The sequence below is a fragment of the Vespula vulgaris genome, chromosome 2 (genome assembly GCF_905475345.1).
Source record: "Vespula vulgaris chromosome 2, iyVesVulg1.1, whole genome shotgun sequence".
In the NCBI taxonomy this organism is placed as follows: domain Eukaryota; kingdom Metazoa; phylum Arthropoda; class Insecta; order Hymenoptera; family Vespidae; genus Vespula; species Vespula vulgaris.
Window position 1 is genome coordinate 11757558 of NC_066587.1, and position 16246 is coordinate 11773803.

Sequence of the window (16246 nt, forward strand, 5' to 3'; positions counted from 1 at the left end):
AGTTTCAAGAATTTAAATCAACGTAATATCGAATCATTTCCTTGCTTATCACGAAGATGAAACGACGAATAAAATAATCAAAAAAGAATATATATATATACATATATATATAAATATCATTTATATCGTTTGACATTAAAAGAAAAGAAGACACGTCCTACGTTCGATTGATCGTAAAGTTCGACGACGATTATCACGGAAACGAAGCGAGACGACGATGGCGACAGGCTCCGTCGATATCTCTACGTGCAATGCACGTACGTACATATGTACATACATATGTATACGCATATCGTACATGCTTGATATGCGTATACGTACGTATATATACGTGTATGTATGTATTATAGAATATGCAAGGATCCCGGACGCCTTATCGCTCGTCCATGCACATTCTTAGCTTTCCGCGTTTGTGGATATCGCTAGACTGCTTCCGTTCATGCTTAGGATAGATCCTCTCCCTTCCTGCGATTCTTCTTCCATGAAAAAATTTCCGCGGAATGATAAAATAATAAATGAAGAGGGAACTGATATATCCATGTATCTCATTTTCTTACGATTCGAACTTTCAATCGAAGGATAGATGTACAATGTACATTGTTAAACATTTAATCACAGTTTCTTAAACCAAAGAAAATCATTCTTTCGAATTATTGAAAAACAATAAATAAATATATACAAGTATAAATATCTATAGAGAATATATGAAAGATATATTTATATTAAAAAAATTTTTCTATTCATTGCATAAGTAATTCAATAGGAACACGAAGAAAGTAATATTAGCTTCGTTAAGTTCTCCATAGATACATAATTTGATTAGAAAATCAGAAATTCTAATCGATGATAGTTAATTAAATAAAAAAGTTAATCGCGAAAGAATAAACGAATAGGATTCATCGGAAAGATCGTTTGCATTCTCTGCATTCAATCTAATCGAAGATCGTTAGTAGATTCTAAGCAATCTATTAATAATAAATATCATTTCAATTCATCTCGTAAATATTTCGATAAAAGCACTAACGAAGTAACACTAGCTTCGTTGTGTGTTTTTCACGGATATACATTTTGATTAAAAAATCAGAAATTCTAATCAAAGAAATCTAATTGAGCAACAAATTTAATTTCGAAATAATAAACGAGTAGGTTTCATCAGAAAAGATCGTACAGTCCGCATTTGATCTAATCAAGGCTCGTTAATAGATTCTAAATACCATTTTAATCAGGTATATGCTTTTCAATAGGATCCAGAGATAACAATCGAAAAAATATCTATCGTGTGGTGATCGATACGCGAGAATGACGCTCGTGTCGCGTGGTACGATTACGTACGTCCCTAAGTAAGTGAATTCTAAACACCATGAATGGAGACGAAGGCGTCCAAGTGAATGGAAAGCGAAAAGCGAGTTTCGCCTACGCGCTCGACTCGATCGTTCCAATGTGAGAGACCCTATATGTGTATATATATATATATATATATATATATATATATCGTAATCGCTTTGATGTCCTATATATGTATATATAATCATAATCTCAGTATCTAAACACAAGAAAATTGATAAAAGATATACAACAAATTTTATAAATATTTGAATACGTTTTCGAAGTTAATAATTTACTTTTTTATTTTTTTGAGTAAACAGAAACTCCGAATTGATGAATATATACAAAGAAATTAATTTACTATAGAAAGTATATTAGAAATTTGAAAAAAAAAAGAAAAAAGAAATAGATATAAAATATAAAATTATATTTTTTTTTTACTTATACATATCTTAAAGAAAAAAAAAAAAAGTAGCGATTGATAAAAATAGATACAATATATAAAATTATACTTTCCTTCTTTTATTTATACATTTTTTATAGATTTTATAAGAACTGAACGTAGATTATTTCACTTGATTATATTCATGTAAAATTGTATCTCATATAATCAAATGTTTCTTTCGTTCGAGACATGTAAGGTATTCGAAAATTTTCGATAAATAAGAGAAGGTCTCGTTAAAGTGAAACTAGCAGGTGGTAAGTAAGTACATACATATGAACGTTCTCCATTCCCGTAAAACGAAGGTGATAAGATAAAGACGAGAATAATAATATGCAGACAATAATATTAGCAGACCTTGATGGCATCTCTATCGTTTCTCTTACTACGTTCCCTTACTACGTGAGTTGAAAGAATCTTCAAGTTTATCTTAGGTGAATCTTCGAATCGACACGTCGTTTAGAAATATTCAATACTTCAAAGAAAAGTCGATACTTTCGATCAATGAATCATCAACAACTCTTTCTTTCTTTTTATCTCTCTTTCTTTTTTATCTTCTTTTTCTCTCTCTCTCTGTCTCTCCCTCTCTCTTTCTATCTCTAAGTTCATTGTTCACAAATTTAATTATCACCGGAAGTCGATCGGAAACGTCGATCGATCGACGTTTTTCTCATCGACCGGATATTCGTTCCGGTCGTCAACGTTTGCTTAGAGAGAATAAAAAAAGTTTCGCATAAAAGAACATTTACATGCTGCTCCATTTACAACGTATAGAAATTGTTAAAAGTTAATACAATTAATTCTGTATAAAATAACCTTTTTCGTTCCTAAAAAAAAAAAGAAAGAAAAGAAAAAAAATTATATAACGTGAAATTTATAATATAACTAAATTGTATCAACTATATAGCTTATGATTAAACAAACATTAATCTTTGGCTATGAGCCAACGATTTATCTTATGATCACAAAAAATGTAATAAAACTTAAAATATATATATATATAAGAGTATGTAAGTCAAAATAAATTGATAGATTAATCTAAGAAAAATTTTATGCTATTTTTAATAATTACCAACGTCCTCTCTTTTTACACGCACAAGCACACAAAACTTAATTAGATCTAAAATATTTAATAACAATACTAATAATTATGTTAATACCAAAAAAAAAGAGAAAAGAAAGAGAAAAGATGAAAAAAAAATAAATAAAAACATATTTCGTATCTCGCTCGGTAAACATTTCTAAGCATCCCAGAAAGAATGTCTATCGTTCTTAGTAGTATATAAAACGTCAAGGATCTCTCTCTCTCGGATCCGGTAGAAGAAAATCTCGCGGGAAGCTGGTTTTAAGCCCTTATGGAATGTCGAGTAGCATCGTTAAATATATCTCAGGACGTGGGGAGCAAGTAGCAACGCGTGTGCGCCTATCGCTCGTAATGCTCGTTAATTTGAGCGGACCGTAGAACGAACTTAATTGGAATTGTTTTGTTGGCAAAACTCTTTGCTCCCTTCTATTCTGCCTTTCTCTCTCTATCTCTTTCTGGATAACAACTTAGAGAATACGTATGTAGGTACACAACATGCTCGATGCTCCTGCTGAGCGTGACTCACGCGTGAAACGAAAAAAACTAAACGTATCTTCTCTCTCTCTCTCTCTCTCTCTCTATGTCTCTCTGTCTCTTTATTTCTCTCTCTTTCTCTCTCTCTCTTTCTCTTACTAACCCAATGTTTTTCTCTCATCCACTCGATTTGCACCTTTCTGATCGCATCAAGAGGTGAAGGTCGGTCGGTGCTTTCTACGAGAAAAGAGAAGGTAACTGCGAATGTATAAATTCATACCTTATACGAATCGATTAGATTTACATTTAGAAATCATATAGATTCGTTTTAATCGAATTTCGTATATTTTCTTTCCTCAGCAATTCTACATTTTCTTTCACTCTTTTTTTTTTCTATTCGATTTTATCTCGAGATTGTAAAACTATATCTATTCCATATCTAGAAACTATTTGTAACTTCTGTAAAACTTTTTAGTCGTCTAGAAGTTTTATCAGGTATAATAAATCTTATTGTTCTTCCCTTCTCTCTCTCTCTCTCTCTCTCTCTCTCTCTCTCTCTCTCTCTCTCTCTCTCTCTCTCTCTCTCTCTCTCTCTCTCTCTCTCTCTCTCTCTCTCTCTCTCTCTCTCTCTATCCCTTTTCAAAGGTAAACATGAAAAACACGATACACTTGACTACCAAGTCGATCGGCTCTGTTAAAAAGCTTACGCGCCGGATTAATTATTTCGAGACTCTAGCTTACGAAATGGCGGGAAGATTCGAAGTACGACCGGGGGCAGATGTTTCGAGTGCGAGAAACAGGGGCAGTCGAGAGTAGAAGATTCGCTGACGTCAGGGGCTATGTTTAAACCACGACGGCGGACGCATCGTGCTAGTGTAGCGAATGAAGAAAAGAGTGAGTGAGAGAGAGAAAGAGAGAAAAAGGGGGAGAGAGAGAGAGAGAGAGAGAGAGAGAGAGAGAGATGATGATGGTGGTGAAGAAGAGTACACGCGACACGCATTCTACAGAGAGACATGGAAGAGGTGAAGGAGGTGGGAGGATGGTTGTTCGTCCGTGAGATCAGAGAAACGGACGTGGATGCCGTGTGCTAGTAATTCCTACCGGTCCTTCTCTCACAATGTACCATTGTCTCTCTTTCCTTCTTTTCTTTCTCGTTTTACTCTGGCTTTTACTACCGCCTTTCGAACTACACACTACTACACTTCTCGTCGTACTACAATACTTTCTAGCGCGAAACGGACCATCGTTCGTTCGTTCGTTCGTTGGTTGGTTGGTTGCTTGGTTGCTTGGTTACTTGGTTGCAATGCAACACGGTGAACAGTGGAACGAAACGTGACAAAGTTCTTTTTCTTTCTTTTTTTTTGTTTTTTTTTTTTTCATTGCCCTTTAGATCGAGTAAAAATTTTTACGAACATTCGTAATCTCGGTCATGAGCTTCATCGTGGTTTAACTTTTAATAAAAAGAATAGGAATTCATTGAAAACGATGAGGAGATCGATAAATTGGTTAGTATCAATTTTCTTGTCGATTGATAGGATTAGAAATTTCTTAGGAATCGATCCTAAATTTTTGCAATATCGTTAGATGGTTCGATAGCAGTTAAAAGTTTGTTAAGAACGGTATGATACTGTTGAGAGATCGATAAGTCGTTCGATATCAATTTTTATGTCGATTGATAGTATTAAAATATGTTTAATAAGTATAGTAAATTTTTAAGAGGTCGATAGATTGCCTTATGGCATTGGAAATTTGTTAGGAATGTTATAAAATTTTTAAGAGCTCGATAAGTTCGCAAAAATTCTTGACAGGTCTGTAAATAGATCTGTTTTTAATATTTCGTCGTTGTTTTGATACTACTAGGAATTAAATAACGATGCGACATTTGTAACTCGTTGAAAATGATACCAGATTATCGCTCACAAACGTATTCGTCGTTTTACATCTTACGGAATAAAATTGTGTAAACGTCAGCGAAATAACTAAATAAATGAAATAAGTCTTATGGAATGTTTGAAATAAAGTCGACCGATGACATCTTTACCGTGGTATTCGACGTATTAAATACAGACTGATGATTAACAGGCGTCCTCGTTATTAGACGTGCAGAGTCAGGAGATTGATAGGAGAGGAAGGATGAAGAGAATGATTTAATGAGCGAATTCACGATAACGTGTGATTTCGTTCGAAGGCGACAGAGAAACAGGACAGAAAAGAGAGAGAGAGAGAGAGAAAGACAAAATTAGGGGTAAGAGACACAAGCAAAAAAATGCAACGACGACCGTGAATCATCGTTCTTCCTGTCCTTAATGGGATTTCACCATCCACGTAATATTATTCCGCTAATCTAAGTGCATTAGTCATTAATCGTTGCTCTCTCGGTATTAATTGCATACGACGTCTCGTGTTCGTCGCGCTACTTATTATTAACGCAGGAATGAGTAAAAAGAAAGCACGAAATGATTCCGCGCTGATTTCCTATCGTAATTACTTCGATTATTAATATACATCCGTTTATTTGAAATACAAGAAAAGAAAGAAAATAAATAATAAAGTGAATAAATAAATAAATAAATAAATATAGTTTATTTAAATTCGATTTTGATTAAATTCGTAGTTCAATTAAACTCGATTTATGGAATTTCATTATTATTATATTTTATCGCCTTCGATTGATTAAATTTTTTAATTTAATTTAATAATGACATGATCAAAATGAAATAAATTTTTACGTGTCAGTTCGAAATTTACGTGTTATTAGATCGAAAGTAAAAAGTATGTATTTCGAAGAAAAAAGGTCATAGAGAATAGAGAGAGAAAGAGAGAGACAGAGAGAGAGAGAGAGAGAGAGAGAGAAATAAGAGGAGAGGATGTTATTCATCTCATTGAGATGACGTGGACTTAAACAAATGAAATGAAAGGACAACCTTCTACGACTTATTCGTATCACCCCTTTTTCATTGATACGCATAATAAATCGTACGTCCATCACAATTCAAGCTATAGGATCGTGATTTTGATAGATTTGATTTCACAGCATTTTTTTTTTTTTTTTTTTTAATATATCTATAAATTTCATTTTTAACGTTAAATACATTTTAAAGTGAAAAAAAGTCACGACTTTTTTAAATCTCCCTCGTATTTTCCAGATACATATATAAATCTCTATTCGCGTATATTGTAATCGTTAAAAATAATAATGTAACATTATTAAATTTCTTTTTTCAATCTTCAATATAGTCTAATTGTGAAAACAATTTGCTGATGTTATTGAAATAATTGTGATACATGAATCGATCTCTAAATTTCATAATTTGATATATGACGGAAAAATCATTTTTAGTTAGTCGAGATAATATCGGCAAAAAGAGAGAGAGAGAGAGAGAGAGAGAGAGAGAGAGAGAGAGAGAGAGAGAGAGAGAGAAAGAGAGACAGACAGAGAAATTTGTTTTTTATTTCGAACGAATACATACAGCAGAGCTATACCTCCGAGCGATTTCCTGGCCTAAAAAGTCAGACGTCGGATAGCTGTACGACGAGAGCTAAATAACAAGATAAATTGCGAGGATGTCGGTAGTTACTTCATCGCATCAGCTCGTCAGTTTAACGCTCACTCGCAATCGACTTTTCGCGCTTGTTTCTAACTCATCGTGATAAATAGGGGACTAACTGCTGCTTGTTGGTCGATTATTTCGTATAAAGTAATACTTAGACCGATCAGAATTTTTATCTGATTGTTTTCTTATATGTATATGTATGCATATATACATATATACGATAAATATGCATATATTGATATATTATAAACATACACAGAGACACAGACCTAATTTTTTGTATTTTATATATATGTAAGTAAACGTGTATATATATAAATTATTAAACTTATACATAAAATAAATATAACAACCTTATATACATATATATATTTATATGTATAATATATATATAAAGTAATATATATAATATATATAAAGTATATATATATATATATAACATATAAAATAAAACTGAAAATAATAGCCTCCTTTTTTTTAGTTTCAGTACATTGTAAATTAAATCGTTATCTAAAGAAAAAAATTATGGTTCAAGTAAAGAAAAAACTTTCAAACATAACACGAAGAAAAACCATTTCTTTTGCTTGTATAAAACTTCTCTACAGAGATCACATAAATCTAAAGATGTTGAACATCTTTCGTGAAATCACTTATCACGTCTCACATATGGAATCTAGTCGTCTTATTTTGATGTACAGCTGTACTGCTTCCTACACCCAATGCTTTCAGCATTATCATCTTCTTTAAAACTTTCTTTAGACTCTTGGATTACGAAATCTGAAAAATTCTCATCCGAAGATATATCTTCCATAAGGGAGATCTTTACGTTTAAATTTCCCTGAAGTTTAATTAAGCCTAAAGTTTGCTACTTTTGCTATTTAAACTCTTCTACTTTATTAATTCGTACACCTGATGACATACTGTGGATTGAATTAATTTTATTTAGGAGACAGATTAAGTCTTCTTTATTTTTCTTTATATTTTTCTCAGTTAGATAAGACACAAGTTGTTTTTCATTTAAGAAAACGCATTATAGACCTTTATCATTAAAAACGGTAATGCAATTTTATTATATTCATACAACTTTATTATCATCATAAAATTTGTAAGAACGTAACAATATATAGTTTTATAATAGATCAATTATCCCGAAAAAACATCAAGCCCTTTGTCCAAAAAGAACATAGAATGATAACTTACTTGTTTTTACCAGAATGTAGCAATGTAGGTGTTTTTTCAATAATTATCGCACCATTATAAACATAATCTTTAAATATTATTATATATCAGTCTAGTGTATTCAGCAAAAATCATTATTTTTTAACAAATTGTTACTAAATTATGATTTCAAGAACAAATAAAAAATATTGAAAATATTTATTCTCTTTATTATAATCTCTAAATAACACCTAATTTCTTAATTGAATACAAATAAAGATTATTGTTTATGAGTTTTATTAATAATCGTCTATTCTATCTATACTATAAATATCTGAAAATCGGACAATATCTAAAAAATATGAAATCGGATCATCTCGTTCAAAATTACCTATATATAAAATATTATATTACAATAAAATTTTTTTGATTATACAATTACAATGTGTGTGTGTGTGTGTGTGTGTACATATTTATAAAATACATAAAATAAAAAATTAATTATCCATTTCTCTTCATTTTTAATCTCGATTTAAGCGCAAAAAAACATTTTCATCGAACAGCCACAACGAACAAAATTATCGACAGTGACTTTTAAAAAACTAACAAGAGGTGCGGTTTCGTAATTGGCTTCATCATGTTCGAAATTACTCCGATCATTTCTTGAAAACTTTCCATCTGTATAAAACGAATATTATTCAGTAAATATCGTGTCACTACTAACGAAGAAAATGTTTCTCCATGACACTTTCTAATCGTTCCTTTTCTTGTCTTTTCTAATCGTTCCAATTATTTCTATTCAAATCATTTGTTTCTATTCATTCTTAATCCCTTCTCATCCTTCTAATCATATATTCTTTAATTACAACCATTTTTAATCTGTCCAATTCTTCGATGATCCTATTTGTTTTCTGATTATTTCGAAGTACATTAATATTTTGAAATCAAGCAAACGAATAAAAATCCAAAACACCTTCTCTGATTTCTATTTCAAGGATTACATCGACTATAAGAAAGCTCCACTATCCGGCTCTCTTCGAATCTCTTCTCCTGGACTTATATGGTTCGCCGTTCGCCCGGTTTAACCGCGATAATGGACGTTGCTCGGTCAAGGTTTCGGACGAAGTTTGCGTCAGCTCTCTGTCTCTGTCTCTATCTTTCTTTCTCTCTCTCTCCCTCTCTCTCTCTCTCTCACTTTTCTCTCTCTCGAACCACAAGAATTACCGTTCCACGAGTTCGACTCTTCATGTGTTCGGTCAGTCGATTCGTGTTCCGTTACATTCGATCAAGTGTAAAGAAGAAATATCTTATTTTTCACGGTGAAATGAAAAGGTAAATAAATAATTATTCAAGATAATACAATATTAATATGAGTAAATACATTATAGATATATAAAATGAATGATTTATTCAATAAGACAAAGTATCTCTTCTTACTCAATTTTCTATCCAAAATAAAAGTTATTTTCGTTTCGATAATCTAAAAATCGTGCTACTGTTGATATCTTCTACTTCAAAAACTTTTCTTTTTCTTTGTTTCTTTTTTACTTTATCAAAGCCGAGGATTCCGACGACGAACGTGATGAGAACGCAAAGATTTGAAAAGAAGAGATCAAGGGAGTCTTAAAAGCTTTCGTCGAGCTATCTTTAAAGTCGTCCGGATAGTAAGGTGAAAATATCTTGGATATCACGTTCTCTTTCGTATAGGAAATAGAAAGAGAAGTTATATATATATACTACGGAGGGATATAGCTTATGGTAAACTTGAATGATAGAAAAAGTTAATTGTGTAAGAGAACCTTAGAAACTATAAACCCCCACGCACGTGTTTTCGAACGATCATCGTAAACGATTTCTTTTTTGTTACGTGTTTTTCTTTTTTTTATACGTTGCTCCCACAGGACAAAAATATGTGAATCAGCGTAGGTAGATAAGTACCTACTATGACTCACTATCGACGAATGAAAGATTTTCGTCTAGCCACAACCCCTTTGGAAAGTGGCCAAACCTGCCTATAAAAACTTCTTTTCTCTCTTGTAAAGAAAAGATAGAATGCGTCTGATCCCTTTTTTATTTTTCTTTCCTTTTTTCCCTTATTTCTTTTTACGATCCCCGACGACTTCTTCGATTTACAATTTGTCTCTTTCTTCGTCAGAAACCTTCGACCTTTTCGGGGTCAACGATATCGTTCGATTGAAACTGATAAGATGACTCTTTATAACGCCATATAACTTTCGAATGTATTTGTATTTTTGTAAGTTTTATTTCATATTTTCCACAGAAAAAATTTATTATTATTTTATATCGGGAAATTAATATTTGTTGAATATAGGATTTACGTACTATCGTATGATATAAGTACATATATAATTTACTTAGATATGTATACTTAGTATATAGTCGTCAAAATATAATATGTTGTATCACGTTATATAATTTGTTATTAAAGACGAAAAAAATTGTATGAAAAAGAAGAAAAAGAATGAGTAATACGAAACAGTAAAACAGTATTTGTATTTCTTTTTTCCTTTTTTTGTCGTTTTCTTTTTCAATCGCATCGGCTGAAACGTTTAGAAATACAAAGATGGAATAGTTCTTTTTAAACGTGTATATGTATTGTTAAGAATACTATTGTGAGATAAATTCTAAAAGTAACAGACTAGACACGTAAGACCATCGACGAACCATCGGAAAATTCTTCCATTCGCATGAAAAGTAAACACCGACGTTCGCCATTTTCCCAAAATAGAAAATACGTGAGTCGGCAAGTAGGAAGTTCAAGAAAGCTGCTGTGAACCATCGCTACCAGAGAAGAGAACAAGAGAGTGAGAAAAAGAGAGAGAGAGAGACAGACAGAAAGATGTAACTAATCCTCTTAAGGTCCTTCCAAGAAAGGATACTGCAAATGGGATTACCATGTTTTTAAAGCGACATAAATCGCCTCTCGTTCTCTCAGATTCTTTTTTTTTTTCAAATTTTTCCATATTGTCGCCACTGATTTTTTTTTTCTTCTAAAAACTACGCTTGAAACAAAAAAAAAATTATTTCTCGATCTATAGTAATATTTAATGAAAAAATTAATCGAAATATTCAAGACGAGTAGAAAAAAAAGAATATTAATAATGTTGGATTGATCGACTAATTAAATATTATTGTAAACAAACAGGACTTATATATCAATCGACCTAATAAATACGATATTTTATAATCACAATTCTTATAATGTTCTATAAGCTATTAAGTTAATTTATGAATAAGTGCCATTTTATTATAGTAAACATCTTACTTACAACGGTACTTATGTATTTATGAATCAACTCAATATAATTCCGCGAGACAAAGGATGATAAAAGCAAGCATAAGCGAGAGAACAGAAAGCCGAAGAAGGAAATCGTGTATTCGTCTCCTCATTTAATTCCATTAAAATTAATTATTAAATTGTTTCATTATAATCCATTACGATAAAACAAATAAAGAAAAAGAAGAAAATATTATAATTTTTGTTTGAAATTAAATATATAAAATATTATACACATAATAATACAATTAATTATTACAATATAATATTAATATATCTCAATCGATTGATTTCATTGAATATAACTCGTTTATCGAAACGAGTAATAAATTCGTAACTAAAGAAAAGATCGAGTCGTATTTTCTCTATTTACTAAAAAGAGAAATAAAGATTTTCTTCGCGCCAAAACCGCATAGTAAATTTCAGCACGTTTACCACGAAACGACAACGATGACGATGGATCGTCGAACGTGTCTCTCTCTCTCTCTTTCTTTTTTTCATTTATTTTCTTTTCCTAAGCCAAATAAGAAGAAAAAGAGATAAGAGTTACGGATCTATCTTGGTTCTTCAAGGTTTTCCTTCGGTCTAGAGTCGCAGAATCGACGTTCGACAAACGTCACGTTTTCTCGATAGTTTGTTCTTCGTTTCTTATCCCTCTCAAAGAAGAAGAAGAAAAGAGCATAAATATATATGATAATGACCGTGGCTTATCTCCTTTATATTATGAATGAACCTTTCTTAGAACGATATCTATCTCTCTTTTTCTCTTTCTTTCTTCCGGTTTAAAGATCGAATGAAATTGACGAAGTTCTCTTCTTTCCTTTAATTTCTTATCTATTTCGTCTATAGATCATCTATCGATTTTAATTAAGACAAAGATGACAAAAAAATGACGGAATGTATATGAATAGCAGAATATTCAAAGTTTGATAAATCTTCAAGAAATTTTATTGAATTTCTCTTTCTCTCTCTTTCTCTCCCTCCCTCTATTTATCTATTTATCTATCTATCTATCTATCTCTTTCTTTTTCGATTTAAAGATCGAATGTAATCGACGCATCTCTCTTCTCACTTCCTCGTTTACACATTATCGATAGATGTTAATTGACACAAAAATAAACAAAAATAAACAAAGCAACCTATACATTAATGGCAAAATATTTAGTTTGACAAGTTTCAATAAATGTTATTGAATCTCTCTTTCTCTCTCTTTCTCTCTTTCTCTCGATTTAAAGATTGGATGAATCATCGATCGAAAAATGAAAACAATAAACGAACTAAATATATGAATGATAAAATATTAAAAGTTTGCATATCTTCGATAAATTTCATTGAATCTTTCTCTCTTTTTGTTTCGTCTTCTCATTTTTTTTATTTTTGTTTTGGTAAAAGAATACCTCCTGAAGTCTTTCATTTTTCAGGCCGAGGTCGACGGGACGTATCCTTCGTTCATGTTGATAAATCATTCGTGGGCGAGATCGAAACGAGACTAAGGAAAAGAGTAAGAAACGAAATGACAAAAGAAAAGAAAAGAACAAAAACAAGATACGTTGTTTTACTTTCACGTTCGAAAGTTCAAAGTTCAAGGAAAACGATTAGGATTTATGATAAACAAAATTTTCGGGAAGAGAAATGAAATGAAGATATTATATCGTTTCAATCGGTAGAAATATTTGTGGAGGCTGAGAAAAGGATCGAAAATTTTACCTGAACGTTCGTTCTTTCTTCTCAAAGAAGCAACAGGTCAAAAGCAAACTACTACTACTAGTATTACTACTACTACTACTACAATTATTACGTTTTATAAGAATGAGCAAGGATACTCACAATAAAACGAAAATGGTTTTCACGAGAGTCCTTAAAATTGTAATAGGTATATTTAAACATACAAGCCCTTTTCTCGGCCTCGTTAAAATTTCTTTTGGTAGTAGTAACAGTAACGACACGACACAACACAACCGGACCAGACTAGATTAACTTATCACGGTTGATTATCGCTCATGATTTTACGCCTTCCCTTAAAAGGACTATACCTCTTACTATCGAGATCGTTTCGTGTCTCTCGCTTTTCCGAAGCGTGACATGACATAAAAAAAGAATCACCCCTCTTCTTCGTAATACTTCGATAGAGTCGTCAGATCGATCCCAGCTAAAGTTTCTAAAGCTTCAACGATCCCTTTCGATTGAAATCGAACGATGAAATCTAATATATAGAAAGTATTTCATATAGTATATCCGTGATAAACATCGTCGTAAAAGTATCTTTTCTCCTTTTCTTTTTTACTTCTTTTTTTATTTTATTTTATTTCTTTTCTTACTTAACAATTTATACAAAAAGATCATAATGATATCATCGATCGGTAAAACGATTGTCGATTATTTCATCGGTTACCATGAATGTGATTATTAACGCATCGATCGATTTCGTGGAAAAAGGAGGAAAATAAAATGTTGACCTTCGATCACGAAAAAGGAGGAAAATAAAATGTTAACCTTCGATCATCGTTGAAAGTTTATGCGAAGATTCTTATAAATCGCGATTTCATCGTATAGAGCGATTTGAAATTCGCGGTCTTAAGTTGACCGGAAAAAAATGGCGCACGAATTGCAGCCGATTGGAGAGACAAAGAAAGAGAGAGAGAGAGAAAGAAAGAGAGAGAAAGAGAAAAAGAGAGAGAGAGAACAAAAAAAAGAGTAACACAAATAAAACGTGCGATTAAAAAATATTTTTGTACTTCTGAATATTTTCTTCGAGAAATTCCAAAGATACGACTATTTAAGTATTAACAATTGCTATTTTCGGACGGCGTGCTTGGTGATAACCTAACATCGTTACGTAACGGAGACTGCATGTTTATGTATTAATAATTCCTTGCGTAAGACGCTTATGAAGCGCGACGCGTCGGCCTTTGACGATAAACAAGAAATACCTGTTGCGTTACTACTCCTTCGTAATATCAGTTTCGATACTTTCTGTCTATTATTCATCCTTTATCATTGAACTTTCGATTATCTGGAGAAACGTTCTGGGAAGGTCGAAAGAATAAAATAATAATAATAATAATAATAATAATAATAATAAAAGAAAAGAAAAAAGGAAAACAGGAAAACAAATCTCTAGAACATTATATCGTTTCATCAGGATAGATTTTGTTGTTAGAATGTTTCGAGTCATCAAATAAGCAAATGAATTCAAGTGCAAGGGGTTAAAGACGAGAGCTAGGCGGCCGTGTTCGCTTAACGATATCCGTTGTCGTGTTACACGTCGTTAAACTAGTTCGGTGCGTCCAGTTTTTCCACTCTCTTGCTCGCCTCGTCCGCCCAACGTTCGTCCCTGAACGACGAAAGAGACAACGAAGACGAAGAGAACGAGAGGATGATGACGAAGGCGGTACGTTCGTCGTTCCTTTGGAGTATGAGAGAAAGAGAAAGAGACAGAGAGAAAGAGAAAGAAAGAGAGAGAGAGAGAGAGAGAATGAGTGAATTGTAAGTGCGGCCCTGCATCGATGCCGATAACGACGCAACTTGTTGCCTCTACTGATTAACGTTACCACGATCGAGTCACCAAATTCATTTTTTACTTTTCAATATCCTTCGAGAATCGTTCCAACAATGGAAATTTTTTTATATCAAACACGAAATCTTAGCTTAGATACGAAAAGAGGTAAATATGTATATAGGTGGTCAAAGAAAAATGTCGACTTTCGAACGCGTTCACTCGACTCGAGGAAAAGTCAAGTATCGATATATCGTAAAACAGATATACTAAAATCAATGGGAATACGCGAAACTCTAGCGAAAGCTTAGTATCACGTGCTCTTACTTACTATCTCTCTCGATTAGTTCGTTCGACTTACCGAGATCCTCGACGAGACGTAGCATGACACCACCGATATGCAATTCTCCCTTGACTCGAAGACTCCTCTCCACCTGCAGATCCGTCACGTAGACTCGCAGTACCCAGCTGCCGTCTACTTCGTGACCGTCCGAATACATCTTTTCTTCGTTCCTTTTTCCAACTTTTTTATTATGCCGATCTATCTACTTCTTTTCTTCTTCTTCTTCTTCTTCCACCTCCTCCTCCTCCTCCTCCTCCTGCTCCTTCTTTCTTCTTCTCTCTTACTCTACTTCTTTACTTTACACTCTCAACTCTACAATATCGTATCGTTGGACGCACGAAAATGTATCATGGTACCACTTTCTTTCCACGTGTTTCGATACGAGCTAACATTCGTAGCCGATCGACGATCGAATACTAATCCGAATATTTTCACAATGATAACAACAATAATGACGACCACGACCACGACGACGACGACGACACCGCGACCACGACGACGAATTCGCGCAAAGTTTCGTCGTCGGTGCGAAAACGATATTATAACGCTCTTCTCCGGATACGGTAACGCAACGTATATATGTGTGTACGTGTATTTCGAAGGATCGCTCCTCACTCCCTCTCTATCTCACTCTATCTCTTTCTCTCTTTACTTCGCGAGATCTCTCGTCGAGAGACGCCCCCCACCACCACCACTACTACTACTACTACTACTACTACTCTATCACACCAGCGCGACAGACACAGGATCACGCGACTTACGATCTACGACCGATACTCCACGAGCCCTCGAGCTCGGCTACGCTCGGCTTCGCGACTGAGAATGCGACGTGCAGCTACGAACCAGCGTAGTCGTCGTGTTCGGCGGCCCGAGTTCGGTATGCGCGCAGCGGACCACTTCCCCCACCACCATCCTTGTTGCTTCTTCCGTCCTTTCCTATCAGCCGCGCCTTCGTCAGTCCAACTTTTATCGTCAGGGACGGACCAACGCGTGGGTGGAGCGGGCGCCATGCAACTAACCTTACAAGAAATTCAAGAATTCTCTTTTTTTTGCTCTCTTTCTCTCTTTACC

At 33.4% G+C, this 16246-nt stretch overlaps 1 protein-coding gene across 1 annotated transcript in view; it reads right to left on the reverse strand.

The window, feature by feature from the left end:
• The window catches only part of LOC127061793 (unc-112-related protein), a 34850-nt gene extending 18823 nt beyond the window's left edge, over positions 1-16027 (reverse strand). The window contains exon 1 of the mRNA XM_050989146.1: positions 15194-16027. Within this exon, the coding sequence (XP_050845103.1) occupies positions 15194-15332 (139 nt within the window). The 5' untranslated portion in view covers positions 15333-16027. The remainder of the gene's footprint in view (positions 1-15193) is intronic.
• Positions 16028-16246: the final 219 nt, after the last annotated feature.